General features: G+C 41.8%; 1 protein-coding gene across 1 annotated transcript in view; it reads right to left on the bottom strand.

Moving 5' to 3' along the window:
* Nucleotides 1–5,127: 5,127 nt before the first annotated feature.
* Nucleotides 5,128–26,478, bottom strand: part of GALNT12 (polypeptide N-acetylgalactosaminyltransferase 12) — a 96,746-nt gene continuing 75,395 nt past the window's right edge. Inside the window, exons 8-10 of the mRNA XM_038390266.2 lie at nucleotides 20,476–20,589; nucleotides 14,041–14,196; nucleotides 5,128–6,866 (exon numbers count right to left, since the gene is read on the bottom strand). Of these exons, the coding sequence (XP_038246194.1) occupies nucleotides 6,729–6,866; nucleotides 14,041–14,196; nucleotides 20,476–20,589 (408 nt within the window). The 3' untranslated portion in view covers nucleotides 5,128–6,728. The remainder of the gene's footprint in view (nucleotides 6,867–14,040; nucleotides 14,197–20,475; nucleotides 20,590–26,478) is intronic.

Genomic DNA, 26,478 nt, shown 5'->3' with positions numbered 1-26,478 from the left:
AATCGTTGGACCAGAAAGAAAGCTTCATAATGACTCAGTAGCCTGTGGTAAGCATATGGCCCTGGGATGTGGGAGACACAGGATCCAATTCTCCTGCTTTAGTCACTTTTTTATTTATTGTCCACAGTGGAACAGCTTCAGCAGGAGAGACCGAGGGAGCCCTTCATACCAGAATATGCTGTAGCTCAGTGGCTAGGGCACTTGAGTGAGAGGTGGAAAGTCTCTGTTCAGATCCCTTCTTTCCCCTTCAGGCAAAGGGAGGGCTTGAACTAGGATGTCTCCCACATCCCAGATGAGTATCCTAATCCAGGGGCTAAAAGTTGCAGGAGAACCTCCCCATCAGCTTCTTGCTAAAACAGCAAAGGTTTGCAGCTGAAATGCCTGAGAAGAAATAGGTGTCTCCCTGTAGCCTGCATTTAGATGCCCATCTTTAAGAGAGGGATTGGACATAGCACAAACTTCTCAATTTGGCATCTCCTCTTTACTAGCTTAGATGAGGAGTGGTCTAGGGTGTTGACTTTTACAAATCTTAATTAGAGCAAAACTTCCTTTTAATGCAGACTCTAGCAGGAAGTAAGATTGCAACAAATACTGGAGCTGAATACCCTAGAGATGTGATGTTCCAGGTAAGGTGTGCAGGCTTTGAATGATTAAACTGATGGAGCTCAGTTTAGTAAGGGTCTGTCTGCATAGGTAAGGACTTAATTGAGGGTTAGCTACTTCTGCATAAGGCATCATTAAGACTTCTGTTGCAGGATATGTTTAGCAGCAAAAGGAAACTTAGTGGTAGGGAAAATCAGGAAAAAACTGCATGCATTTGAGAAATGCAGCTTTGAGAAATTCTCTTCCTGGTTTACCCTTGCAAGCCTAGATCATGGCTACATGCGTAGAGCCTAGAGCAAGACTTTTTAGGAGTGGAGGTAAAGGACCTAGCAGAACAAAGAACCGCTCTGGTTGTGTTATGATAATCCCTTAAAGAAAAGCTCTAATTTTCTTATGCATTAGGTCTTTGAGGGAAGTGGCAATCACAGAAGACATAGTCCTATTGACCCAGTAAAGGGAATTAGAACCTACTTAGAGCCAAATTTATTCTTCTGCTTTTCCTTAGGATTTTATGCAGATTAATATAGGCCTGCGAGTACGTATCCATTCTTCTACTGAGCAATGTGCAATCACTGCCTCTTCCAAAAAAATTAAACAGCAGGAAAGAATATCTTTCTTGTTTTGTGTATTCTTAAGGGAAGCCTTAGGAAAGGAAAAATAACACAGAGATTACCCTTCTTGAACTGCCAGCACCCTGTTCACTTTCAGGATAATGTTATCAATATATCCAGAGTTGCAAGTTCTAAGTCCTTCTCACAAGCTACATGGTAGAAGAAGAAAAGAGGTCACTCCAACCCAGGAGGAAACAGGACACCTCATGGTGTGTGTGTGTCAGTTTATTTGTTTTATTCTGTTTTAAGAGGTTGTCTTGGTCCCTTTGAAGATTTTTTTAAAGGAATCCCTTCAAAGGTTAACCTTATGACCATGACACAGGCTTGTTCTGTAAGTTCCCCAGTGTGGCAGGCAGAGCTGAGACAGCGATCTCCCTCCAAGTATTTACTGTAGAGTTGTTAAGGAACAGTCCAGAGACTGTACTGCGACTATGAAAGCAGCCTCTCATGGAAACACGAGCCCCCAGGGGGACTAGAACTCTCTGATGAGGCCAAACAGACACAGAAGTTAACAGAAGTTAGTGTGGCATAGCCAGATTCAGGATTATTGGAACCAAGACCAGGGATGGATAGTGTTGAGGTCAAATAAGCAACATTTTATTCAGGATCATAAAGGTCTCATGATTGACAAGCATCCCATGAAAGAAGGTCCCAGGGTGGCTGGAGTCATCTGTGGCATGACCCGGGTGATATCTATATGTGAGAGGATAAGGGTAAAGTGTTAAATGGCCCTGCCATAGTACACATGCAGGCTGTGGTGTGCTTATCAATACATGGAGAGCTTCTATTTAAACAACTATATATTTATATATTACAAAGCACAGCAATGAGAAGTTGCTCTAAGCTTCAGCCAGCCAAAGCCTGGTCTGATCCCAGCTATCCAGAACCCTGTTTTTCAAAATGGGGGATGACCTTTGATTTCTGTAGGCATACCTTACTTCCTTACATGACAGCTACTGCACACAGAGTTTTCTTTTTGCGAATACAGACTAACACGGCTGCTACTCTGAAACCTGCACACAGAGTGGATCTCCTTCAGCCATGATCTGGCCACATGCCCCGCAAGGCCCCACCTTGCTCCCTGGCTGGTGTTAGTCTTGGTTGTAGCTCCACCCTCCCTTTGATACATCAATCCGTTCTCCACCAATGAGGTGAAGCCAAGAGTTCTCAACCCATCCTAGTTAGGACTGAAGTCCACTGAAGGACTGACTCCCAGCCAGTCATGATCTCCCTCAAAGGGAACAGAATCTTACCATTTGGTTAAAGGCACACTCTGTCCAGGCAGATGCTGGATTGTGTACTGATCCTATAGCCAGATACATTACTAGGCTATTGGGGTGAGAGAGGGAGAAGAGAAGCAGCAGGGGGCCTGGCACACACAAACCCTAGAGTCACCAGCTGAAAATCCCCATCAGAGAGCAGACTGCATGCCATAGCTATAGAAATAGCAAACCGGTTCTGTGAGAGTGCCCCGACTTCTAAGTGAAGAGCCTGGACTGCATCAAATTTTTATCCCATGGTTGCTTCTGTGGTGAATTTATAGATAGTTACCTCGTTGTTTCCCCATACCAGAGGATTCACTGTGTGAGTAAACAGAAGTTTTATACAATTTTATGTTACTAGAAACCTAAACCTCACTGAAAAAAAGAAAAGGAGTACCTGTGGCACCTTAGAGACTAACACATTTATTTGAGCATAAGCTTTCATTGAGCTACAGCTCACTTCATCGGATGCATTCAGTGGAAATACAGTGGGGAGATTTATATACACACACAAAGAACATGAAACAATGACTTTTATCATACACACTGTAAGGAGAGTGATCACTTAAGATGAGCTATTACCAGCAGGAAGGAGGGGGGGAAAGGAAGAAAATCTTTTGTGGTGATAATCAAGGTAGGCCATTTCCAGCAGTTAACAAGAACGTCTGAGGAACAGTAGGGGGTGGGGTGGGGGGAGAAATAACATGGGGAAATATTTTTACTTTATGTAATGACCCATCACTCCCAGTCTCTATTCAAGTCCAAGTTAATTGTATCCAGTTTGCAAATTAATTCCAATTCAGCAGTCTCTCGTTGGAGTCTGGTTTTGAAGTTTTTTTGTTGAAGGATAGCCACTCTCAGGTCTGTAATCGTGTGATCGGAGAGACTGAAGTGTTCTCCGACTGGTTTATGAATGTTATAATTCTTGACGTCTGATTTGTGTCCATTTATTCTTTTACGTAGAGACTATCCAGTTTGACCAATGTACATAGCAGAGGGGCATTGCTGGCACACGATGGCATATATCACATTGGTAGATGCGCAGGTGAACGAGCCTCTGATGGTGTGGCTGATGTGATTAGGCCATATGATGATGTCCCCTGAACAGATATTGGACAGAGTTGGCAACAGGCTTTGTTGCAAGGATAGGTTCCTGGGTTAGTGGTTCTGTTGTGTGGTTGCTGCTGAGTATTTGCTTCAGGTTGGGTAGCTGTCTGTAAGCAAGGACTGGCCTGTCTCCCAAGATCTGTGAGAGTGATGGGTCATCCTTCAGGATAGGTTGTAGATCCTTGATGATGCATTGGAGAGGTTTTAGTTGGGGGCTGAAGGTGATGGCTAGTGGCGTTCTGTTATTTTCTTTGTTGGGCCTGTCCTGTAGTAGGTGACTTCTGGGTACTCTTCTGGCTCTGTCAATCTGTTTCTTCACTTCAGCAGGTGTAGTATTGTAGTTGTAAGAATGCATGATAGAGATCTTGTAGGTGTTTGTCTCTGTCTGAGGGGTTGGAGCAAATGCGGTTATATCGTAGCGCTTGGCTGTAGACAATGGATCGTGTGGTGTGATCTGGATGAAAGCTAGAGGCATGTAGGTAAGAATAGCAGTCAGTAGGTTTCCGATATAGGGTGGTGTTTATGTGACCATCGCGTATTAGCACCGTAGTGTCCGGGAAGTGGATCTCTTGTGTGGACTGGTCCAGGCTGAGGTTGATGGTGGGATGGAAATTGTTGAAATCATGGTGGAATTCCTCAGGGGCTTCTTTTCCATGGGTCCAGATGATGAAGATGTCATCAATGTAGCGCAAGTACCTCACTGCTTTTCTTAACAGATGGTTAAGAAGTCTGTTTTTCCTTCATCTTAATTGCATATCACCACCTACAGGTGAAATCCTAAAGTCCTGACTCCATGAAAACTCAAAGACTTCAATAGGAGATCTGTGCGTGTATGGACTGTATTATAGTATATGGCTCTTTAACTGATTGATATCAGACAATTTTTAAAAGGAAGGAAGGAAGGAAGGAAACAGAAATGACCAGATAGTCTTGCTTTAATTTTAACACCTCTCTCTTGTGCCAACATCTGGTTTTTATTTGAACAGAATGGCTTTTTTTAAACTGAACACAGGTGCTACTAGCCAGTGAACAAAAGTGCTAATGAGTTTGAGCCTCTATTTAGACCCTTCTCAACTATTGCGATGCTACCTCACACTTTTATTTTATTGTCTCTTCCTCTCTTTCTCTCTCACGCACACACACACAGTCAGTTCCTTTATTTGTTCTATATATATATGTACTATATATACTGGACTGAAGCCACTACCCTATTTCTTTGTAGATTTTTAGGTATCAAGGGACAAATTCAATAGTGAGCCTAATGGCAACGTAAGTGGGCAAGGAAACAGTTGTAAATGGTTAGTGATAAAGTAGTATAATTTACACTACTTTGGGATCCAGCAGGTGACTAAAACTAGTGCAATTTGTATACAAACAGGGAGAGCAAGGAGAGAAGTTATAAGGAAAAAAGAACTAACAAGAGTGTAAAATAAAATAGTTGTCTTTTCCTATGTGCTTAAATGTTGGAAGGATCAGGGCCAAAGATCAGAGAAATTTTAAGAGAAAAGTACTGAGACTGCAAGAAAGAATTACTTACAAAAGAGTTTCTAAACAATTAATTCACAAATTATTTTATTAGATCCAATATCAGTTTCATCAACCAAATCCACAGAGGCAGAATTGTAAAGGTGCTTATAAAAACATTAGTTTTGCAACAATCTTGGAAGAATCTACATACATATCCTCTAAAGGCACAGAGTCCCCAACAATCATAAAATAAGTATGCAAATATGACATGAGTTCAACAGGATTCAGAAAAAGTATGGATGTTTATATGGATAACAAGAACATCCATAAGTAAGGATAAAAGAATAAATTTAAGTATTTTGGAAGAGATATAAACACTTATGCTTTAGCACATAAGTGGATCTCTGACAGAGATCAGGAAGAAACTTGCTCTATTGGCTGAACCATCTGTTCCTTACCACTGTCAAAGACAAACTACTGGAATATGATAACTTGTCTGATTTAGTATGGCAATTCCTATGCACTAAGCAGACAACGTCTTGTATAGATGCTAATTAAATATCCAGACTTTCAGCAGGAATGTACATGATGAATTGAACAGCTTGTTATTCATAATCAAAATTCTTAGAAAACAATTACAATCACGAAGACAAATGTTTAGATTAGCATCAATTATAAAAATCATCACTTAAATGTACTACAAAATAATTTTTGTTTAAATGATTTTTGTAGAAAAGGAGTGCATTAACAGTATCAATGAAACTGAAGTTATCCATTTTTAAATGTATTTGCTTAAAAACTGAACTTTGAATTAAAGCTTTAGTGTGAGTAATTATTACTATGAGTCTGATCTTGAACGATTTGTGCGTGCAGAACTTCCATTTAAAGTACATAGCACACACTTCTAAAATTGGGCCCCATATGAATTTAATTTTTCCCACAAAGTCATTTTTAATATTGGTGCTTTATTTCTTAGACTAATGAAAGACCAGTAATTAATCACTAATTTTACTCCGAAGATAACCTTAAGCAGCTTTATTAGGAATCTGTCAAGTACCATGAACATTTAAAATGTTATGACATTCAGTCAAATATGTGCAATCTGGAGTGTTTGTGCAAAATTATTAGGACCTAGTCTGGCTTGAGATGTAGACATGCAACTCCACGTTGATTTCAATGAGATCTCTGCTCGACTTTCACATCTCAGGGCAGAATTGGACCTAAATTTACATTTTTGGAATTTAAAAGAAGAATCCTTAACTAATATCTGTTCAAAAGCCACCACTATAGAATGTTTAAGAAAAAATAAAACATTTTAAAGTTACTGGCAGATAGCATTAGTGCAATTAATTTCACTCCCTTAGTTGCACACAGTAGGTTAAAAAATATAGTCATGTGTGAAAAAGCATAAAACATTTTAGAAACAGTATAGCTGCCAAGTAAAGAGAACAGTGGAAGAGGAGATTTCTGCAGCACAGTATATTCACAGTGCCCATTCAATAGAGTTCAACTCTTAATGCCTTCTAGTGCTCCAGAAAATAAGGTATACAACTTGTAAATAAGTTACAACTCTTTTCATACAAAAATAGATCAGCTATGTAATTTTTCCACAGATTTCCTACCTCTGACTAGAAAGTTAACATTTTCATATTCAGCCATACAGTTGATGACATCTGGATCAACTTCTTTCTTTGAAGAACCATTTTTGGTATTCTGAATTGCTACATGGTCGCAATAATGGTGCTGGATTTCCATTGTAAGAGTTAGTCTTGGCTTGTAGGCACTTCTGGGTTTGTACATGGAACAAAGTACCATCCTACAAAAGATGATAGAAAATTATTATTTACAGCACAGTCATAAAATTAGAGTTATTCATTAAATTTTACCATATTTGAAATGTAACAGGAAACATCTATATCTAAGCTTATATTTTTCCTTAATAGCATTGCATTGAATCCAAGAAGCCTGATGCCAAGGTCAAAAACTGTGTTTTTTGGGTTTACATGAATGTTGCTTTGCAGCACTGGGGCCCAAGAACCTCAATTCCTTTCTTACTGGCACAAGCTATGGATAAAAGAATCTACGGGTTTCCCCCCCTATGATCTTGTCTGACAAAAATCCTTAGCTTTTTGCTTATTTTGTAAATAGTTTTTATTTCTCTTGGTAGTTTTAGGAATTCTGTATAACTTTTAAGGTAATTTACTCATCTTGTTTAAGTGGCCATACTTCTAGTTGTACCTCTATTCCAGGTGTGTCTCTTGCCCAGAATCTTTGAGAAGTTAGATGCCTATTTTGCTTCAAGGTAGTTGCAAGCCTTGGATGGATGCAAGGTCTGCCAGCTCTTCATACACAGAGTCTCCAAGGAACATCAAGCTGACGCTTAAGGCCTTCTGATTACAGGAGTCTTGAGTTCATCCAAGTGAACCTCAACTCCATTAGCAATGCCTGCCAAGAAATTAGGTTCCTAGGAAGCTACATATCCAACTGTGGAGAAATCAAAGTCCCCTTCTCCAGTCCAGGAGGAGGTTCCAGGACTCAGCTGTTTCCAGGTTATGCCACAACCTCTCTTAGCTCCAAAAGGCAAAAATACCTCAGATGCTGGTGCAGATGGACTGGTTCTGAGGGGAAAACAGGTTTTCCTGGCGCTCTACTACTTTGCCACCAGTAGTGGACTACTTGTTACATCTTAAAAATCAAGGATTCTGACATCCATCAGTGTCAACAAATCTGCAATGTTGGCCTATTCCCCTCCTGTTGAAGGTTTTTCCATCTTCAGTTCATGGAATCCAGGTTCCTGAAAGGGTTGACCAATATCTACTAGTTTATGTCCCAGTGCCAACTGTGATGGGGCAAGGCCAGATGGCTATGGAAGAGTAGTGGGAGATAGATATATTAGCTCCAGGCTAAACAAATCCCTGGTACCAGGATAAGCTAAATGGCAGCTGCTCCAGGTCAACTAAGACACCTGGGGCCAATTAAGAACTTTCCAGAAGGCAGGAAGAAGGCCAGGTTGATTGGGACACCCAAAGCCAATCAGGGGCTGGCTGAAACTAGTTAAAAACCTCCCAGTTAGTCAGGTGGGTGTGCATGTCAGGAGCTGTGGGAAGAAGTTGCGTGGTTGGAGAGGCTGAGTAGTACACAACATATCAGGCACAAGGAAGGAGGCCCTGAGGTAAGGGTAAAGTGGAGCTTGACGAAGTGAGGGCTGCTGTGGGGGAAGTAGCCCAGGGAATTGTACATGTCACGTTTCTAAAAGGTCAGCTACCATAGCTGATACTATTAGGGTCCCTGGGCTGGAACCCCGAGTAGAGGGTGGGTCCGGGCTCCCGCCCCCAACCTTTGCCCCCTGATTAATCACCGAGACTGGGAGACAACAGAAACTGTGCAAGGAAGGATAACTTCTCCTCACCTCTCTCGCTGGCTTATGATGAAAATGGCTCAGTAGACTGTGACCTTTGTCTCTAGAGAAAGAAGGGTTACGTGGAGGGTCACAGCAAGCCTCTGAGGCTAGCGAAATCCGCCAGGAAACGCGGGACCCACGGAGGCAAGGACAGAGCTTTATCACACAACACATTAAACTTCATTTGGATCAGGCTGCTGAGAAGGCCATTTGAACTTCTGCATGAGTGTTCGCTGTACCACTTATCTATAATGGCCTTTCTAGTGGCCATTATTTCAGAACACAAAGTGAGTGAATTGCATGCTTTGATGGCTTGACCCACCACTTACTGTTTTACAAAAACAAAGCAGTACTAAAAGATTATCCTAAGTTCCTCCCAAAGGTGGTGTCAGAGTTCCTCTATGATGTTAGCTTGAGCAGACAGGATTTACAGTACTTATGCCACTCTTCTGCCCATCTTCCGTCTGGGTTGCACTGCTTGCTAGTCTCTCATGAGTATATGAAGAGGTCCTCAAAAGAAGAGAATTTACTTACGAGTTACTGTGTATCTTTAAGGGGTGCTTCTGCATATTCATACTCTCTATCTCCCCCCCCCTCAGAATTCCTATACATCTCTGGATTCTGGGGTTCAGAAGAAAAGAACTGAGACTTACACTTACTTCCCGTATCTAGCTTTAAGTCCCCAAACATCTGATGCCTTGAAGCGAAGCTTGTACATGGAAGACTGAAGAGCAGGCACCTTCAATCTCATGAGTGTGAATATGCAGAAGCATTCCTCAAAGAATCATAATTACTGGTAAATACCCCCTTTCTAAGGTATGCTAGTTCAATTAAAAGAATGGACCAAATCCTGCACTATGATCACAGGCACAACTACCATGGATTTCCATGTTAGTTATGTGTAATTTGAAGGCAGAGTTTGTCTTAAAGAAACTTATTTCAACAGCTGTGAATTTAGGTTTAGATGAGCATGGTATAAGAGCCCAAAGAGATTACTGACCCCTAGACACAACTCCATGTACCCCAAAGAACACATTCAAATGTTCACCATTCCCCATAGGTGTCTTGAAAGTTGGCCAAGATATATACAACCAAATCCTACAGATAAACACGTTGGGACATTACACCACCGAGTTAGTGAAATTGTGCCTGTTTTCAGTTGTTAGACATCCACTTGTTTGGATATGCTGGAATTGGGGCAAACTTTCTTCATTAGATATGACCTAACTAAAACAGGGAGATTTGAAAGTGAGAATATTTACTGCCTGTAAAATTGGAGTTCTCCTAATAATCGGTCAAAAGATGCCTCTTTTGTTTCCTATATTACAGATCACACTATTTTGAAAATAAAAAAGCAAACTTGTAGTGCACACTTATCAGATATCATTACAGCATATATTATACAACTTAAAATACATGCCCTTAAACAGTTATCTTTAGAAAGTGAATTAAAGAAAAAAAATCTATATAATTGCTCCCATTACTACCTAGTTTCCTCTTACAAACAGCCTGATCCTGAAAGCCTGTGTTTGGCACTCCCACTGACTTCAGTAAGAGTTTCTGCAAGCAGATTGGGTTCTCAGTGGAATTTTTCATACATATAATGAACAAGGTCTCACAGAGGGCTTGTCTACACAGTGGGGTAATGCACAGAAACACGTTGCACACTGATTTGCTCCATATAGACCCTGCTGGTGTGCACTAAAGGTTCCCTACTGCACGTTAATGTAGTACCGTTTCAACGGCAGTAAATTACCTTGGCATGCACCAAAAGCATCTACACAGAGCACTTAATGAACAACATGCTAGTGCGCTTTAGAAATCACTGTCATGTAAATGTGTGTTACCCCACCATGTAGACAAGCCCAGGGATGAACTATTAACAGTTGTCTATTGCAAAATGCAAAAATTTTCTGATTTGGAAATAATTCTGGTAAAACATTACCATCTTGTATAAAGTTTAGCACAAGAAAAATGTAATAATCATTTACAGCATAAAATTTGTGGGCCAAATCCAGAGGTCCTTTTTTTAGTTTTTACTCATTATTTACTTAGGGCCTGATTTAAAATCCATTGGAGTCCATGGAAAACTTCCCACTGACTTCAATGAGTTTTGGATCAGGCCTCATGTCTTTAAATCAGGCAATTACCATCGGTTTCAATACATGTCACAATATTAACGGTATGATTGTACATTACCACCAACATCTAGAGTATACATGTCAGAACATAATACTGAACCTAATAACATGCACACAAAAAACCATTATGTTGTCTAATGGCTAAAGTTTCTCATGATGAACAACAATCACAAACATAAATATCTAGGGAAACAACATTTAAGTTCTGTTGAAAAACAATACAGCTACTTCACAGCCACTTATGTAATGCATCATCTTTAGCCAACACATGTAACAAACATCATAAACAAAAATGCAACAAATAACCAATTCTGCTCTTGTAGTGACTGCAGCCTCATCTCCTCTTCATTCTGTTCCTTTCATTTTTCTAGAGAATGATTCTTCAAACTCTGATTCACATCATTAAGGATTCCCATAATTATGCCTCTACATGGCAAAATGCATTTCCCCCCCTCTTTATATAAGCTTTTCCTAAATGCTTTTTAATGACAGGCTATGACCTCTGTCATCAATCTCTGATAAATTAGTGCAATTTTATGGTTTCATATCAGTTCTATCCTCCAATTTTACCTCTATCCTACCTTTTCCCCTAAAAGAGTGTAAGAACTTTCCATACTACAGCTGGAGATTCTCAGTTTTGGATGCACAAAACATCACATGGGGGCATATGACAAATGGCAGTGTTCTAATTCCTCTCCTAACCTGCTCAAAAAGGCTTGTGCATGCTGCACTGGAGAATGGAAGAAACAATGTAAACCATATTTTCCATCAGCTAACTGCAGACCCCACAAAAGAGTCTGAGCTCCTATTTTAAATGCAAAAAAGAACCCAACCTTAATTATAGCATCATTGCTGCCCTGTCACACTACATTATTCAGTTGGGTAATTTTTTCAGTAACAATTGCCATACAAATGTATTATTATCAGTATTTGTGGTAGGAGGTCACCTGAAGCTCAAAAAGGGAAGTTAGGTAGGAACAGAGGTGAAAGTAAGCCGGTACGTCCTGGTACGGTGTACTGGCAAGAGTCGGTGCACTGTACTGGGGCAGCCCGGCTTCCCCAGGGAGCAATTTAAAGGGCCTGGGGCTTCCAGCAATGGTTGGAGCCCCAGGCCCTTTAAATTGCCTCCAGAGCCCCGCTGCTGGAACTCTGGGGTAGTGGCTGCAGGGCTCCGATGGCTATTTAAAGGGCCCGGGGCTCCCCTGCTTCTATCGCCCTGGCCCTTTAAATAGCTGCCGGAGCCCCGCCACTGCTACTCCAGGGCTCGGGGGGTTACTTAAAGGACCGGGCGGTAGAAGCAGGGGAGCTGCAGGCCCTTTAAATAGCCCCCAGAGCCCTGGGCTGCTGCTGCTACCCTGGTGGGGGAAGGAGGGGAGGAGAGGGGGCACTTACCTTACAGGGTGGGCTGGGGCTGGCTCTGACCCCCTCAGCCCCACCCCTTTCACCCTATGTCCCACCCCTTCTGGAGGCCAGAGCTGGCCCCAGCATGCCAGTAAGTCACTTGACTTACTCTCACCCCTGGATAGGAAGGGACAGATTCAAAGAAAGCCTTGAAGGTGGTCACTGGTAGCTTAAATGTAATGCAACAGAAGATGGGGAGCTAGGGTAGGGATTCAAAGCGAATGATTTGATCAAGTCAACAGCCATGGGAGAGGATTTTATTGTCTCAAAATCAATATATTAGTTTTAAAAATAAATGCTTCTGAATGCACTGAACTCGGAAGTATTTCAAATCACATTTTTTTTCAAATCTTGATTTTTCTGAAGTGTCTGGGATCCATTCAAGATGTGTCATCTTAGGATATGTCTACACTGCACACTCCTTATGGCAGCACATAGAATACATATACTATACAAACCTCTAGCATGGGTATAAATAGCAGTGTAGACAGTAAGGCATTGCTTAGATAAGTAAAAACACCTGAACCCTGTGGTTATGTACCCTACACAGCTCTCTATATGGCCAAGCAGTCCCTTCCCCATCTACATTAAGATTTTTAGCAATGTAGTGTCCCGGTGGGAACCTTTTCCCGCTGCACGGAAAGGCTCTGGCAATGGGGATAGCAGGACATCAAAATGTGCCCTCCTCTGGGCTGAAAGTGAAAAGTGGGGTGTTGGCACTATTTTGATGGACTCCCAATACTTGTCAAAAAATCCATACATTACACTGCCAGAGGTGAAGATGGTGAACAGGCACATTTTGATGCAGGGCACATTTTGATGTGATGTGATGGGGAAGGCAGCTGGGACTCTATGGGGAGGGTGCTGAGGGCTTGGGTGAAGAAGGAAGTTCTGGGGCATTGTAGATCGGGGGGTAGGGGGTCAGGATAATCAAGGGACTGTGAGCTATGGGGTATGTGTGACAGCTGGGGTAGCAGGTATGCTTCCTGGACAGCAGGATGTGGGAGGTATATTGGTGGATAAAGGATTGCGGGGGTAACAGGGACCATGGGGTGTCAGGGCAGCCTTGGGATACCCAGAGGTTGGAGGAAGTAGGTATGGCAGCAGGAGATGCTGTCGATATGGGCAAAGAGAGGGTAATACGAGTGATATATAGGGGGACGTATGTATTTGAATGTAAGGGGAAGGGGATTTTGGACAGGGGAGGGCAGAGAAAAATGGTGGGCAAGTGAGTGGGCAGAGATATTGGGGACTTCAATGAGTGAGGCATAAGGTCTATGGAGGCAGCGGGGAGCACGGAATTGGCAAGGAAGTCTTCGGACCCAGAAAGAGAGGGATAGAATGGCAGGAACAGCAACAGGCAGTGGTGTGGGTGGAGGCAGAAGCATTTCTATGGTGGGCGATGGAGTTGGGAGACAGTGGTATAGTGAAAGGAAGACGGGGAGACAAGGCATGTGTGGAGACAAGCTGCTGTGTGTGGGGGGCAATAGGAGCAAAGAGACTATGTGGGGGATAGATGAGTGAGTGTCAGGTGGAACAAGCACCAGAAATACTCTCCCAGAACTGGTGCGTCACAATGCCAATATAATACAGTTGGAGGTACTAAGACAGGAGTGCCAGAGGTGCCGAGTGACCCTGCAATCAGGCACCCTCAGCACAGAGGGACTGGGCTCATCCCACACCCCGTTTTCCCAAGACTCTTTCCCCCACACATATCATCACTCACCCTTCTCCCTCCCCCATGGCCATACCAAGCCTAAATGGGCCATTTAAGAATTTTTTTCTGAGTCTCACCTGTTTTGTATTCAGATAGTAAGAAAATTATGAATTTTTGTGATTTGAAAATGGACTCGCTTCCAGATGCTAGCACCACATAAGAGGTAGGCTACTTTTACAAAAAATTAATGACATAATTTTGGATTGATAGACAATTCATCAGAATGGTTTCTATCTAAGAGCTCTGGATGTAATACCCCAATCCATATACAGGGTTTGTGCTACTTGCATGATGACCAGAAACAACAAAGTTAAAAAACTAACACGCTTACCTCTCTGAAAACAAATTTCTGATTTTCAGGAATATTTTGAACATTGTCTTGACACAAGTACATTGTCAAATAGTCAGTCCCGGAATCAACGGCTGCACAGGCTTCAGGCTGCCGGGTGTTGTAACGTATTTCATTATGAGATGTATATTCAAAAAACTGCCAACCCCAGAGAGGAAACAAAGGATATTAATTTTACATGTGCAAACAAAAAGCATTTTATTAGAAAAAAGGACGCAGTAAAGGTAACAATTTCCATCTATCAATGTGCTAAAAAGGTCACTTAGAATTGTCTGTTCATTTAGAGTTGGAGAGAAATTCTGTTGAGAGTTTTCATTCCAGGAGTCTTGACTACGAGTACTTACTTTACTTTCTATGGGAAATCAATCCTGCAGCAGTATTATCACCACATATTGTTTCTGGTTGCACCCACAATGTGCTAAATGCTGTACAAACATGAAGGAAAGCAGAGTTCTCTACACTGAAAAAGTTACAAATCTTACAGGTTGATTTAAAAGTTTGATTGTAATGCAATAGTTTTTAACCTATATCATCACTACAGTGGGACGGAGACTAGTTTATAGATTGAGATTAGGCCTCCATAATTTTAGTGTCACAAATAATGCCATTTTTAATTAAAGAGTTGGTTGCTCATTGAAACATTAAAATGTTCAGTTTGATCAAAAACTTGTTTCCAATTACAGTTTACAGTATGCAAGATGAAATGCATTTCACTACGTCAATTTTCAGGATGATATTCTCAGCAAAATTAGGTACAGTTTCTTTTAAACATAAATAGGATTTTAAGGAAGTTGTGTGGCATTGGTTATTGTATGATACTCTACAATCCAGTTTTGATTACATTCCTGAGTAACTCACATCTTATGCCAATAAGGCTGAAAACACTGTAATGGTAATGACTGGGGTAATAGAAATTTGCTAAAAGAAAAGGAGTACTTGTGGCACCTTAGAGACTAACAAATTTATTAGAGCATAAGCTTTCACGAAAGCTTATGCTCTAATAAATTTGTTAGTCTCTAAGGTGCCACAAGTACTCCTTTTCTTTTTGTGAATACAGACTAACACGGCTGCTACTCTGAAACCAGAAATTTGCTAGGAATTCTAAAAAAAACAAAACTTTTTCCCTGCTTTTCCTGGAGCTACAGTGATATTTATCATGGATTTTTGCCAAAATTTGGACTTCATCAAAGGGGATTGGGGAAGTTTAAATAATTATTTGTATTTAGCATGCTTGTAAATCATCTTGAGCACTATTGTGCATGGATGTGAGGGATGTTTAAATTGTTTTAGGGGGACTAAGTTATTCTTACTATGGTAAGATAAGAGACTTATCCACCCCAGAAAATATCATACACATTGTTATCAGTGCAGCTGCCCCAGTGTTAAAAACAGTTTAACTGATAGCATAGAAGAGAAAAACGTTTACAAAACAGTTTTAGGAAATATGACTGAGGCTTTATGGAAGCAAATATACCTGAAACAATTGAAAACAGCACCCAGTGTTAATATGTATAAAATATTCTAGTGTAGAAAGGCCAAGGAAAGTAATTTAAAAATACTTTTAAAAAGTCACAAAAGAGAACTGTTGGAGGATCACATTTTATCAATCACATAAACTTCCAGAAGCCACATTGCAAGAGCCTAACGCTTTGTAACTGACAACTAGAATTTGCTGGAAAATGAAATTTCTGTTCTGTGGGAAATAGTGACTAAAAAAAAAAAAAAAAAAGAATTGGAGCGAAATGTCGAATTTTCTTATGGAATGAAAACTTTTTATTTGAAACAATAGAAACATTTCATTTTGATAATGCTGAAACATTATAATATAAAATATTAAATATATAGTTTTAAAATTAATGTAAACAAGATGAACTGAAACAATAATATTGAAACAAAACATTTTGACATTATTGAAATGAGAAAGTAGAAACTACATTTTGACTCACCCTCCCATAAAATTTTGTTGAAATTGACACGTTTTCCAATGAAATGTCTGAATTTTTACAAAACTGCATTTTCTGATGCTAAACTGTTCCACTGAAAAATTTTCAACCAGCTCTATTTGCAACATGGTTTACACCTCTTTTTAAAGAAGCTACCAATCATCTCAAATATATGAATAATGGAAATATCAATAGTCATGATTAGCACACCACACATTCCCATGCAGGAGAGTCAAGTTATATTTCTTGATTTTATATTTAATTCCCTCATGTTGAGGACACTGAACCCCAGGAGATCAATTTGAACCTGGAAACAAAGGCAGATTTTGAGATATAAGAATACACAGAAAGACTTTGGGTTTTAAGGTACGCTGCGTGGCCTCTAACCATGCACAACGAGGGGTGGTAGTTTTGTCGCCAAGAGCATGGCTCCCACTGACAAAGTGCTGTCCACACTTGTGCTTTTTGTCACTGAAACTTTTGTCATTCAGGGAGGTGTTTTTTCACAACCTGAGTGACAAAAGTTTTAGTGACGAAAGTGCCAGTGTAGACAAAGCCTTAGTCAGCTATTGCTGGGAAAGGAAGAGTGGTGAGGAAACTATCTAGAACAAAGACTGTAGCTTGTTAAGTTAGGTCTTAGCCATTAGAAAGCGCACTTTTACTTTTGTTTGTTAGTAACCATTTCATCCTTTATTCCTTCTACTTGGTACCACCTACTCTATGTCCTTCTGTTAAGAAACTTGTTTTATTTTTTACTGTAAACTAACACAGTGCTGTGTTTGAAGGGAGGGGTGTGTTTACCCCAGTTAAGTTGATAAACTGTAATGCATGACTCTTTAAAAGAGAAATTAACTTATTATCTTCCATGAATGTACAGTGGTAGGGGCTGTACATTGCAGAGAGACGTCTCTGAGGAGCTCAGCAGCTGGAGTTTACTGATTGTTCAGGCACTGTTTGGGCTGGCAGAGCCTTGAGGAGTTTGCTGGTGAAGAAGACAAACCAGTGGGGAAAGGAGCTGACACACAATCTAATCTCCAGCAAAGTTCACTCTTGCTGAGGCAGAGGTAACACAGTGGCTCACAGATCTGGGTGCCCCCAGCAGCATGTTACAGGAATGAAAGAGGGTTGTGCAAGTTAGGAGATTAGGCAAGGGAAATACATGAGGTATTTTAGTTTGGGTGATGGGGGCAAAGAAGGAAAGGCTTTCTCTAGGATGTGGCAGGGTTCACTTGCTTGGATAGATAATAAAGTTGGGGATGGTGTGTGTGTTTGTGTGTGTCATGTGGCCTGCCGGTCCCTAACTTATATCTTTCCCTACTTCTTTCTCATAGACTTCCAGCCTCCGCTCCTCCATTATTGAAACATTCAGCAAACACTCCCTATCAGTGTGGAACTACTGGGGTAGTTCCTGGGGTGGCTGATGTCCACACTATCCTCCTTCTGTCGGTGGTGTGCACCCTCACCAGGAGCACTTCCATGGGCTGAGAGCCAGGGCTCTCAGCTCCCTGCCAGGAGCCCAGCAGTCCCCTTGGCTGTCAGCTCCTAGTCAGGAGTGGGGGTCAGCCACCCGGGTTTCTCAACTCCCTGAGCGGGGAGCCTCTGGTCAGCGGCCAAGCTGGGAGTGGGGAGCCGGGCTCTAGCTACCTGGCTTTCTTGTCAATTTCATGGCTTCTGGAGCCGTGAAACTGACAAGACAGCCAACAGACGATGTAAGTAACACAGTTGTCTACACCGACACTGCATCACCCCAACTACACTGACATAAGCAATATGCCTCTCGTGGAGGTGGAGTTATGATGTCAGTGTAGTAGGGCACTTACATTGGTGGGATATGGCAGTTGTGTGTACTCTTAGATTAGATCGACATAAGCTGCCTTATGTTCCCTTCTCAGGGACCTGCTCACAAAACCAGAAGGCTTTTACATTCCACCTTTCCACTCCCCATTTGTCTAAAAATGATCAGTTGTGAAACAGTAATGTCCAGCTGAGCCTAATCAGCGCTATCTCTCACCATTGGTTCTTAACCATACTGAGAAAGACACTGGACTCTTGAGGGTTCGAACCCGAAGGCCAGCTACAACATGTGACAAAACTTCCCAGACTGGAAGTGGTGTTCAGTATGCTTTCAGACTTGCATCCAAGCAGATTTGGCTCCTACAACTCCAAACAATAATGAATCAGCTACTGCAGTCAACACTGGCCTCACCTCCTTTCCCCAATGAATCCAAATATCTTCCTTCTAAACCCCACTCAGAGTGATGCCACCCTCCTTATAACTTTTAGCCCAGTGGTTAGGGTAATTACCTGGGATGTGGGAGATCTGAGTTCAATTTCCCCTCCTGCCTGCGTGGAAAAGAGATTTGAACTCCTAGTCACAGATCTATGGGATATTCTGGAGGGGACTCCTAATCTCCTATGTTAATGATGTTCCATTTTTATAAATAATTAAGTAGTCATTGGAGCAAGGACTTGAACTTGGGAGTCCAACATTAAATTCTGGTGACCTCTTCTGTGAGTGCCCCCATGTTTTGGAGCAGGAAGTTGAAATTTCGCAGGGGGTGGCCTGTCTGTCAGGGATGTGCCTTTTACTGTTCCTGTTGACTGCATAGGAAGACTGGGAGCCAGCAGGGGGCATTATATTGTGATACCTTCACAATAGAATGAGAGTTAATTTTCTTTTATTTCTAATCAAGAAAAAGAAAAATTGCAAAATGTCATCCTGTCACAATAACCTTTTAAAAGCATGAAAATAATAATTCTCTCTATGGGTTTTGCCCTTTTACACTGGTATTTTTTTTCTATTGGAACAAAGCTGAAATTAATATGTTTTTGTTGAAAAACTTTCATTAGAATATGAAAATATACTAAAAAGGAACAGAAACCCCTGACTATAAAATTACTGGATGAGTGCCTTTTGGAGTTCATCCATTCCTATGGATGTGATTATCTCTGATGTCAATCCATGGAAGTAGTCACTTCTTCCTAACAAGAAACCAGCTGACTAAATTATCTGTTTATCTATTTCATTAATCATCTCACTGAACTACTCATTTGAGACAGTGTGTTGGGGGAGGAGATTGAGTTGTGGAACAAGGAAAGGGATGACATTTAATGTGCTTAAAATCTAAGATGTGCCTAACCTCACGGAAATCCCTTGGCTTTATGATGTTTGACTACACCCCCACCCTTCAGGGCAGGGACTGTCTTTGTCTTTGTCTTCAGGGCAGGGACTGTTTCCTGTCTTTAGAAAATACCCACACTATTTGGGCCTCTGCTGCAGCCTAAACAACAAATACTATTAAATACTAGCACTGATAATATAGTTACTTGTAATAAATCTTACTGCCACATGATAAATCATGGCAGGAACAACTCTGTTCTCAATTAAATTCAATGGAAATTTGGGATGCCCTTTCCCCCAAAAAAAGAAGCTAAAATGAATTCTGTATTGAAAGTTTCCCCTTGAAGATAGTTTTGCTCATACCCCTTTATAGTTTAATTTTCTTCATAGTCAGATAGTTTCCAGAAGTTTACAAAGGTTACTGGTAAACTGCATGACCTTCCTCAACTCTGGTGCTCCTCTGAAACTATTTATCCTTCTTGGAATAACTTGTCCCTGTTCACCTCCCCAAACCCTGCCATCTGCCCAAGTTTTCTAGTCCCTCCTGCCATACACTTACACTCCTCTCCCTCTCAATCACACACCTAGATATTTTACCACCCCTTCCACAATGGGCACGCCGTACTTCCTCAGTCCTGGAAGGAACCAGAAAACATACCAGGATGGCTGATACACAATACATCAGAAAGAGTGCTGGCACGTGGAGGCACCAATCAGTCCTCATTAGAGTTATGCGAAACCCCAGCATTAAACGACTACTTACTCAAATATCTTAAGTTATTACAGTCCTGGAGCCCTGCAACACTTTCAGAAGGTTAAGGTCTCATGACAGTATGTAAACAGACCAAAATTGTACACAAAACTAAAGCAATTTTTGTACTTGGTATTTCAAACTATGAGAACTATGGTGAGGCTAACAGGCTTCAAACCTAGAAAGCAAAAACCAAAGCTGAGAAAGGATCAGGTTCTCAGGGAGTTTAGAAGAAACACCTTTACCCAGGAGGGCAATTAATATGTATATATTAAAGTTAGACAAGTATTCAGATGAGAACACATTTTAAAAGGTACAATTGCTTGACAGATGTGGGGAGATTTAGATGGGTCAACATGGCCTAGTTATCTTCCAAATGTAACTTAGAACTGTGAAAACCTGACTTCAGTTTTCTGTTGGACACAAGGAAGTTAACAGAATCTCATGGAGGAACCAAAAAGAGGAATAGTGCTGGCTAAGATCACATTGCAGTGGCCACATGTCCCTTCAGAAATACTGTGGAGCATTTTTACTTTGTATCCTACATCCTAAGACAGTTAATCATAACATTCGTCATAACTAAAGTAAAAAACAAATCTTACCTGATTTTGTCCCATACCATGGCATGGGTATAATATGATTCTGTGCCCTGTTACTTCATGTTCATTTGGAGGGTTATAATCAAAGCAGTAATTTGTCATTCCTCTATTTTTCAGCTAAATAAGACAAAAGAACATATTAAAGCATCAGCCTGAAGTAGATACATTTGTGTCACTTCATATCCCATGTTGTATTATAGGCTTCCCACTTGCAGTTCTGAACCCTGGTAGAGCTGGTTTCACTGAATCAGGGCCTGGCAACAATAGACCTGATATAGGTTACTTTGTAAAACTGAACCTGATAATAGTGGACCAGAGTAGACCTCGTGCAGCTGGCTTTGCTGAACTAGAGCCTGGCAGCAGCAGACCTGGTGGCAGCAACTTTGACAGATTGGATTGGAGCAGACCTGCTATTGCTGACTTGATTGGACTGGGCCATGCCTGCCAGAAGTGTATGGGAGGCACTCACTTGGATTGCCACATAATCTAACTGGATTCCTGAGTCAGGTTTAGGTAAGTAGGGACTGTGTCCCCTTTGCCCCCAGCAAACTAGCCAATTAACCACTGAGCCCGGGAAGTGTGCCATACCTCCATAGTTCTTTTTCTCTTTTTGCTCATTTCTTTTTTTTTTTGTTCTTTAAATAGAGATTTATTTCATTTTTCAAAAAATAAAAGGACTCATGTGCTTTCAGAGTGGAGAAAAATCCTGTGAAGGCAACTAGTATTTAGGATTTAAGTTCCTAAAATCTGCATGTGGATACAATTTCAATGGCAACTTGAACCAATGTTTTATTTATTTTTAAAGGGATGACTAGTCATCATGTTGACCCCAGCCTTTCTTACTGCTATTGACACTTGCAGAAACATTATATTATGTGTTTTTTTAATTAAAAAATATTCCAAAAGCAAATCAATAAGGACTTCCAATTAATAAAAATATCGAAGATAAACAAAAGTTACTTGAAAATTAGTTGAACCAGGGCATAATGATAATTTAAAAATGTATACATGTTTTGCATAGTCACATATTTCCCACTGAAACGAATGTTGAAACAAAACAACGTCTGTAAATAAGCATTAAAGCTAAATGCCTTTTACCTGAATCCTACTATGTTGCATATAAAAGAATAAAACAGGCAGGTTTAGTGTCCCTATGACTACTGAAGGTGTAATTTTGCTTCTTCTCAAGTACTAGGTGGTAAAGAACCTGATATATGGGTACAACCAGGTACTAAGCACCTAAATGATGCAAGGTGCACCTGCAGATATTTGCACCTATAAACTGCAGACACAAAAATAAAGGTTTAAAAACCATTTATGCATGAATTCACCAGTCTCTTGTTCCAAGGCTGGAACAGATGAGAGAGGGTTTGTGAAAACACTATCTTCTCCCATTAACTGAAGAAGACAGTTTGCTTTGTGCTGACAAAAATAGTACCATAATAATATCCATTCATTCATGTAATCTCTCATAATATTTTTTTCCAACACGTATCAAACAAGCTTGAATCATGCAAGAAAAGTTAAAGTTAGAGTATAAAAAGAACCTTAATATGGGATTTTAAATTTATCTGTGACTTACCTTAATATTTTAGTAGAATGCTGCATTAAAGAAAATAAAAACAAGAAAATATTTGTTCTCCTTATGAAGTGTTTAGTTCAGCTCATAGAAGTTGTCAATAATTCTATTGATGCAGGATTTCTGATTGTTTCTTTGCCTACACAATTTTTTGTCTTCCATGCTATGTATTATGTAACCACAGTCAGTCACCATTCCCTTTGGAGTTGGGGATAGGTAATAAACTGCAATTGTTAAAATATTCTGAAATATTAGGGACCATTTCTGACAGGAAGACAGGATAGAATTTTTAAAAAGTGCTCAACATTGGCTCATTGTCACTTGGAGAGAAGTTAGACTTCCGACACCTATTGCTTTTGAAAATCTCCCTCCGAAAATCATAGGCTAACTGTGTTTGTACCCTTCAACTTCCTCAAAGCCTAACAGATTTCAAAGAAGTAGGGATGGAGAGCGGGGTCTCTTGTCTGGATCTGTATTAACAACCTATAACTGTTGTTGCCTTTTGATATTATCACTACAGATCCCCACAGTGATAAAAGCAGTGATAAACACCAAGGAGGTAGGACAGACGCAGCTCTCTTACCTAAAGAATGACTGGAAATCTGCTTTCCTGAACTGGACATCAGACTTCAAGGTGCAATCAACAATAACGCTGGGCTAAGGTATGGACTGAGCACCAAGCATCAGCTCTGCAAATCTCTACAATAGCGATTTTCTGAAGGCATACCTGTGACACAGAGACCCCTGGGCAAAGGGTCCCCTGTTCTTTGCAAACATCTCTCACCTCAGATCTGACAAACTAACTACACCAAACACATATTACAGGATATTTATCCATAAAGGGCAACATGTGAAGTATCTACAGAAAGCTTGTAACTTGTCAAGATTCATTATCATTGAGAGAGTTGTGTATGGGTAATATTTAAGAAATAATGTATTTATACGGAAAGTATGTTTTATGGACTTGGAGTAAAAATTAGTCACCAGGGTAATATGTCTCAGTGATGTCCCACTCCAGCAAGAGGGAGTTGTCAGCCCTGCCTAGTCAGCTGGTGAGGAAAGACAAGGTTCTGTTGTCTACCCTTGCCATATCCCAGAGCAAGCAATGAAAACCATCTAAGACAATAGCAAACACTGAAACCATTTGGACATGAAAAGGGACATAATAGCAGGCAGGAGATCTGCTTGGCTATGAAGAAAGACAAAAGACTGTTTCAGTATAACAGAATGTAGAGAAAGGCACTCTGGGTCCATTCACTGAGGAAACCCCTTAAGGAGTGGGGGGTTTTAATGAATGTTTGTATTCTGGTTCTTGTGAAACCAGACGGCTCTGCAAACAAATGAATTTTGTGGTGAAATCAGTAGTTACCTTTCCTATCTATAAATAGGCTAAGTGTAGACCAGTGTTCCCTTTAATTTTGTATGTCAATGTGCAGAATGAATTTTGTTATGTGCACCAATATGGAGGCGATGTGAGGAGGGGGGGGGGGGGCGAGGGGTTCAGAGTGTGGGAGGGAGTTCTGGGCTGGGACAGAGGATTGGGGTGTGAAGGGGTGAGGGCTCTGGCTGGGGTGCAGGCTGCCCCAGGGCTGCAGCGGGGAGAGAGGACTCCCCCCAGCCCTCTCTCGCCGCAGCAGTTGAGGGCCAGGTGAGAGGTGCCTCTCTCTGGCTGCGGCAGCTCCAGCAGGGCTGAGCTGGGCTGGGCTGGGGGAAGGCCTCCTCTCTCCAGCCATGGCAGCTCCAACAGGCCTGGGCCGTGCAGCTCTCCCTGGAGCTCCAGAGGCTGGGGACCTATGCATCACTAAAGAGCCTGCTGCATGGCTGAGCAGCTGACAGGGAACTTAGGTGTAGACCCATATCACATTGTATGATTTTGTTTTGTGTTGTGCCCAGTTGTTTCCATCACTTTCTCCCACTTCCAGTTAAATCAGGGGTGGGCAAACTTTTTGTCCCGAGGGCCACATCTGGGTGGGAAAATTGTATGTAGGGCTGAGGCAAGGGGTTGGGGTGCAGGAGGGGTTGTGGGGTGTGGGAAGGGGTATGTTGTGCAGGAAGGGACTCAGAGCAAAGGGTTTGGATGCGGGAAGGGTGTGGGGTGCAGGAGGGAGCTTAGGGCAGGGGGCTGGGGTGCAGGACGGGTTCAGGGTGCAGGCCCTAGCCCAGAGCTCTGGGGTGGCAGTGGGGCTAAGACAGGCTCCTTGACTGCCCTGGCCCTGCTCCGCTTCCGGAAGTGGCCAGCATGTCTGGCAGTGGCTCCTGGGGATGGGGTGGGGCAGGCAGCTCCGCTGTGCTCTGCCCTTGCCTGTGGATACCACCCCTGAAACTCCCATTGGCTATGGTTCCCCGTTCCCGATCAATGGGAGCTGAGAGGGGTGGTGCCTACAGGCGAGGGCAGCGCACAAAGCCCTAGATTCATAGATACTAACGTCAGAAGGGACCATTCTGATCATCTAGTCCGACCTCCTGCACAGCGCAGGCCACAGAATCTCACCCACCCACTCCTACAAAAAACCTCACCTATGTCTGAGCTATTGAAGTCCTTAAATCATGGTTTAAAGACTTCAAGGAGCAGAGAAGCCTCCTTCAAGTCACCCATGCCCCATGCTACAGAGGAAGGCGAAAAACCTCCAGGGCCTCTCCAATCTGCCCTGGAGGAAAATTCCTTCCCGACCCCAAATATGGCCATCAGCTAAACCCTGAGCATATGGGCAAGATTCACCAGCCAGATACTACAGAGGCCCTGGCCTCTGCCCCTCCCCCGCACCCAGAGGCCGCAGGGACATGGTGCCGGCCACTTCCAGGAGCGGGGCGGGGTGGGACGGGGCGGGGCCAGGGCAGGCAGGGAGCCGGCCTTAGCCCAGCTGCGCCATGGGGCTGGCAATCCTGTGGGCTGGATTGAAAGCCCTGACGGGCCGGATCCAGCATGTGAGCTGTAGTTTGCCCTCCCCTGAGTTAGATCTTTATTTTTTCTTAAATAAACCTACTTTTGTTTTATATTATAAGTGCTCACAAATGATGTGACTTACAGGAGTGGTGATGTAAACTAAAAAAGGTAAAATGGGGTATCCTGCACCTTTGGATCCAGAAAGGATGTTGAATTTACGTGAGTAGCCAGTTTCAGGGGCTGGAGAGCACAAGGGAATGATTCAAAAGGACTTGGAGATTGGGGTGCACTTATTGTTAACTTGCAAGGCAAAGCTCTGGGAAGAGTTCTTGAGCGGCTGACAGGCTGGTGGTGTCAGGTAGCTAACACCCAGCTACCACAAGAAAGGCTGCCTCTTGCTGGAGGCAAGGGGTAACAAGGTGACTCTCAGTCTGGGTGCCTCGAGAACAATCACAATACCTTAGAAGCAGACTTGGGGCTTGTAAAAGGCACCCTGAGACCTTCAAGGACTTGTGTGCTTGCTAACTCATATTCAAAAATATTATATATCTTAATTCACTTAGCTCCACGTTGGGAGAGGATCTCATTTTATAAATCTGTCATCACAAACTACGAATTATTTGGATGATTTACAAAATCACTTAGTTACTATCTTGACAGAACAAACTCTTAGTGTGTATGATGTGTTCCCTGACTTCTCCTAGCAAGGAATATGGTTTGAGGAGGAAAACCTGACAAATTTAAATTCTCTGGATTATTACTGTAAATAGAACTTTGAGCAAAATCCTGAAGATCATATAATCAAAGTCACGCTAAAGAAAGCCTGACATTGGCTGGAAATCTTGTTGAACTTAAGTTTGAAAACTGACCTTTCGTGGATTTGATTTAGACTGTTTTGAATTTGCCCAAGATTGCCTTGCTTTTGAGTTAAGATTGTTTGGGATGATATACCCAACTGGAACGCTCTGGAAGAACTGCTACATACAGTCTGTAAATTTTCCATGAATTACAGTATAAAACCCAAATTAACCTGGAAAAAGAGAAACTAGTGCTTTTCTTCATTTTTGCCAGGTTTCTTTTATTTAGTATGGTTTGATTTTTTTGTCTTCTTTTATTTTCCATTCCAAGTTAAAATGTCTTGGTTTTCAACCAGGAACCCTAGCCAATCATAGATTTGGTTTTGCCTGCTCATCTGATGCTTTTTATACAGTTACTGTCATTGGGGGATGTGAGGGAAGAGACTAACAGGACCTAGTCTCCGTTCCAGTCTTTCTGGATGAACCAGGAACTAGGCTTACTACAGAAAAAATTATGACTTTGGTCTCAAACTGAAAACAACTACTATTAACCTATCCTTAAAAGAATGCTCCTATTCTCCCCTCCCCCTTTCCTTTCCCTCTCTTCTATTTTATATGTGTTGTGACAGGGCAAGGCCAGATGGCTATAGAAAAGTAGTGGAAGATAGATATATTAGCTCCAGGCTAAACAAATCCCTGGTACCAGGATAAGCGAAATGGCAGCTGCTCCAGGTCAATTAAGACAC

The sequence above is a fragment of the Dermochelys coriacea genome, chromosome 2, assembly GCF_009764565.3.
Source record: "Dermochelys coriacea isolate rDerCor1 chromosome 2, rDerCor1.pri.v4, whole genome shotgun sequence".
NCBI lineage: Eukaryota > Metazoa > Chordata > Testudines > Dermochelyidae > Dermochelys > Dermochelys coriacea.
This window is presented reverse-complemented; position numbering and strand designations above follow the sequence as displayed.